Source organism: Megalobrama amblycephala, linkage group LG14, assembly GCF_018812025.1.
Source record: "Megalobrama amblycephala isolate DHTTF-2021 linkage group LG14, ASM1881202v1, whole genome shotgun sequence".
NCBI lineage: Eukaryota > Metazoa > Chordata > Actinopteri > Cypriniformes > Xenocyprididae > Megalobrama > Megalobrama amblycephala.
Genome location: NC_063057.1, coordinates 47528032 through 47532100, shown reverse-complemented (window position 1 = coordinate 47532100; position 4069 = coordinate 47528032). Strand labels below are relative to the sequence as shown.

Here is a 4069-nt window from a genome sequence, read left to right as displayed (position 1 = left end):
CTGTCCGCTGTCATTGGTCACTGGTCAGTGTACTGGACTGCCTACCCATGTCTGATCACAGCTTGATTCTGACCTTGGTCCTGATCAGCACTGTTAATTTTGTCCATCTCTAGTAATGACCGGCATTTCTGTCTCACTTGCTGCCTGGATTTGGTTGCTGTATGGACTGATTTTCTGGATTGACCTCTGTCTGACCATTCTTTGGATCTGACCCTCTTTAAGTTGTTCGGAAGCCAGGTAGCTCGACCAGTTATGTTTTTTATAGTTTATATAGAGAAATTGAGCATCTGTCTGCCTTTGGGTCCCTCCTTCCAGAAAACCTGACAGATGAGTATGCTGAGGATATCATGAAGATCCTTGTAGACTGTGACAGTGGAGGGAATGAGCCTGAAGGTTTCGATTCAACAGATCCTGTTCATTATGGCCATGTACACACTGCAGTTGTCAGTTCAACTTAACTTAAATTCAGTTGTCAGTTCACCTTCTAGGCTATGTTCAGACTATCAGTCCAAATCTGGACGTTCATATGTGGTTTGAAATCTTATTCAAATCACATTTCTGGAAATCTGCTTTAGCTATTATCGTGTGGTTCATGTGACTTCCTCACGCCTTGTAAAATGTAAACATCAGACATTGTTATACGAAGCATGCTGAAAGTCACTGCAGAAACAAGGTTGTGTTGTTGCAAAGTGCTAGACGAGCAGAAAATGAGAACAGAGTTTCGAAAACCCCTCCATGTTGTGGTTATTGTTTTTGGCATATGCCTATCAACGCAATGTCATTGTCATAGAAACCAATGCAGATGTTCTGGAAAACAAAAGAACTGCATGGGACACACATTTTGCATTTGAAAAGTTGTGATACACAATGTGGACGTCAATAATTTTAGATCAGATTCCAATCGGATTTGGTCTCATAATTTTTTCTAGAGCTGTATTTTGGTCACTCATGTGAGAACCCCGACAAAACCAGTGCCTCATGAAGTTACATTAAACTGGTACGAATCTGAACTTCATTTAAAAGAACACTCCACTTTTTTTGAAAATACGCTCATTTTCCAACTCTCCTAGAGTTAAACAGTTGAGTTTTACCATTTTCGAATCCATTCAGCCGATCTTCGGGTCTGGCGGTACCACTTTTAGCATAGCTTAGCATAGTTCATTGAATCTGATTAGACCGTTAGCATCTTGCTCAAAAATGACCAAAGAGTTTCGATATTTTTCCTATTTAAAACTCGACTCTTCTGGTGTTACATCGTGTACTAAGACCGACAGAAAATGAAAAGTTGTGATTTTCTAGGCTGATATGGCTAGGAACTATACTCTCATTCTGGCGTAATAATCAAGGAACTTTGCTGCTGTACCATGGGTGCAGCAGGCTCAATGATATTACGCAGCGGCTGTGACCCACTGTTTGCACAGGGAGCGTGCCTTGCAACCATGGAGACATTTGTGAGAGGCACTACGCAATATCATTGGTCATTTTTTTTTGAGTGAGATACTATTGGTCTCATCAGATTCAATGAACTATGCTAAGCTATGCAAAAAGTAGTACCGCCAGACCCGGAGATCAGCTGAATGGATTCGAAAATGGTAAAACTCAACTGTTTAACTCTAGGGGAGTTGGAAAATGAGTATATTTTCAAAAAAAGTGGAGTGTTCTTTTAAATGAAGTTCAGATTCGTAGCAGTTTAATGTAACTTCATGAGGCACTGGTTTTGTCTGGGTTCTCACATGAGTGACCAAAATACAGCTCTAGACCACTGCAAAATTAGCAGTTTCTCTGGATATATCTATATTTATGTGTTTGAGTAAAATGTACATTTGAGTAAAAACATTTAGATAATTTATTTGCAGAAAAAAAAATGATGTTACAAATAATGCAAAGAAAACAAGTTAATATTCATTTTTTTGGTTGATTTTTTTTTTTTTTAGCTGAATCAAATTTATGAGTTAAGCTGAATCAAATTTGAGTTACACCTCTATGCAATCAAAATTATTCAAAGAATTAATTCAAGCAGATAATTCCTAGTGCCATTTTAAATTGCAGATCTCTTTGAAACTCATTCCAGACAAAGAGGGTCTCAAATCTACATCTTTTCAGGATGTCTCTGTAAGTGTGATGGGGAAAAAAATGTTTATTGCACTGAGCAAAATTAAATTCTTCTCCCAGAGTCAATGCACAAGTGATTTTTGAAATTGTTCTATTTTGCAAACCTCTTGCCACACTGAGGAACCTTGCAAATTATTTCCAGAATGAGTTTGCAAATGCCTTTTCAGGTCTCTTTGATACGTGAAACTCTCTTCACACTGAAGACAAGTGAAAGGTTTCTCTCTAGTGTGAATTCTCATGTGAATGTTAAGGTTTCCTTTTTGAGTGAAACTCTTTCCACATTGAGGGCATGTGAAAGGCTTTTCTCCAGTGTGAATTCTCATGTGGGCATTAAGAGTTGGTCTATGTGTAAAACTCCTTCCACAATGAGGACATTTGTAAGCCTTCACCCCAGAATGTATTCTCATGTGGCTTGTAAGGTTTCCTTTTCTGTTGAAACGTCTTCCACAATAACTGCAGGTAAAAGTCTTCTCTCCAGTGTGAATGCTCATGTGGTAATTGAGGTTTTCTTTTCTGTTGAAACATTTTCCACACTGTTGGCAGGTGAAAGAACTCTCTTCATTGTGAATTCTCATGTGGACTTTAAGCTTTCCATGTTGTCTGAAACTCTTTCCACACTGAGAGCATGTGAAATTACTTCTAGTTCCTGGCTTTTTAGCACTTTTTTGTGCGGAAGTCATTTCAGTCGGTGAGCAACTATAAGCTTTTGTTATGAAATCATGATGTTTCTCATACTCATCATTCTCTTCCTTTTCATTTAGTTCTTGACTCTCCTCTTTTAATGCAATCAGGCCTATGAAGTGAAAACAGACAAATAAAAGTTAACCATAAAACAAAAACAAAAACAAAACAAACCATGTACATCCTACTATGCTGTATACCACCTATACCACCCACACTGCTGTGTACTCTTCAATTATTCACAGTCACCTCTTCAGTTTATTTTCAGCACACATACCAAAAACATCTTGAATATGTATGTAACAGGATGCTATATTTGTGTGTAGCTGATGCTATGGGAATGCCCCCAGGTGTGATGATAGTCTGAAGTCTGAATATAATCACACCAAATATTGAAAGAGTTGTTAACTATAGTATATAATAACATTTTAGCAGGTGTGCTTTGATGTGATGACAAAAAAAAACTGTCCCTCGAAAAAATGGCAAGAAAACACATCTTTAACTTCATTATCTGATGCGACTCGTATGAACCGGTTCTTTTCTTTTCAGCAACCATTTTAGTATATCTTCTCCAGGGACAATACTATAGAAATGAAACTTGGATATATTTTAGAGTAGTCAGTGTGCTGCTTGTATAGCAGTATAGATTTACTGTCCTCTGAAAATAACTTAACATACAGCCATTATTGTCTAAATAGCTGGCAACAAAAGTGAGTACGCCCTAAGTGATAACAGTTGTATGTCGTTTAACCATGCCAAGTCAAATGTCCTATTCATCATGTTCATGTTTTTGTCTGCTTGATAGGACTATACAAATGTGTGGATCTTGTATTAAAGCAGATAAAATTTGGTGCTTTGAGTACAATTCTCTCATACTGATCACTGGATGTTCAACATGGCACCTCATGGCAAAGAACTCTCTGAGGATTTGAGAATTAGAATTGTTGCTCTTATAGCCTAGATGGCCTAGGCTATAAGAAGATTGGTAACACCATAAAACTGAGTTACAACACAGTGACCAGGGTCATAGAGAGGTTTTCCAAGACAGGTTCTACTTGGAACAGGTCAAAGAAGTTAAATCAAAGAAGTTAAGACCTTGTGCTGTGTGTCAGGTGCAGAAGCTGGCTTCAAAAAAAGATTCATGAGTGCCAGCATTGCTTTAGAGGTTGCAGAAGGGGAAGGTCAGCTTGTCAGGGCTCAGACCATACGCCACACACTGCAACAAGTCGGTTTGCATGTCTGTCATCCCAGAAGGAGGCCTCTTCTGAAGCTGGCT

The 4069-nt window shown here is 38.3% G+C and overlaps 1 protein-coding gene across 1 annotated transcript; it reads right to left on the bottom strand.

Moving 5' to 3' along the window:
• Positions 1–1718: 1718 nt before the first annotated feature.
• On the bottom strand, positions 1719–2920 carry LOC125245923 (gastrula zinc finger protein XlCGF49.1-like). The gene has a single exon (XM_048156753.1). The coding sequence runs from the start codon at positions 2790–2792 to the stop codon at positions 2175–2177; it is 618 nt and encodes a 205-aa protein (XP_048012710.1). The 5' UTR covers positions 2793–2920; the 3' UTR covers positions 1719–2174.
• Between the last annotated feature and the right edge of the window lie 1149 nt (positions 2921–4069).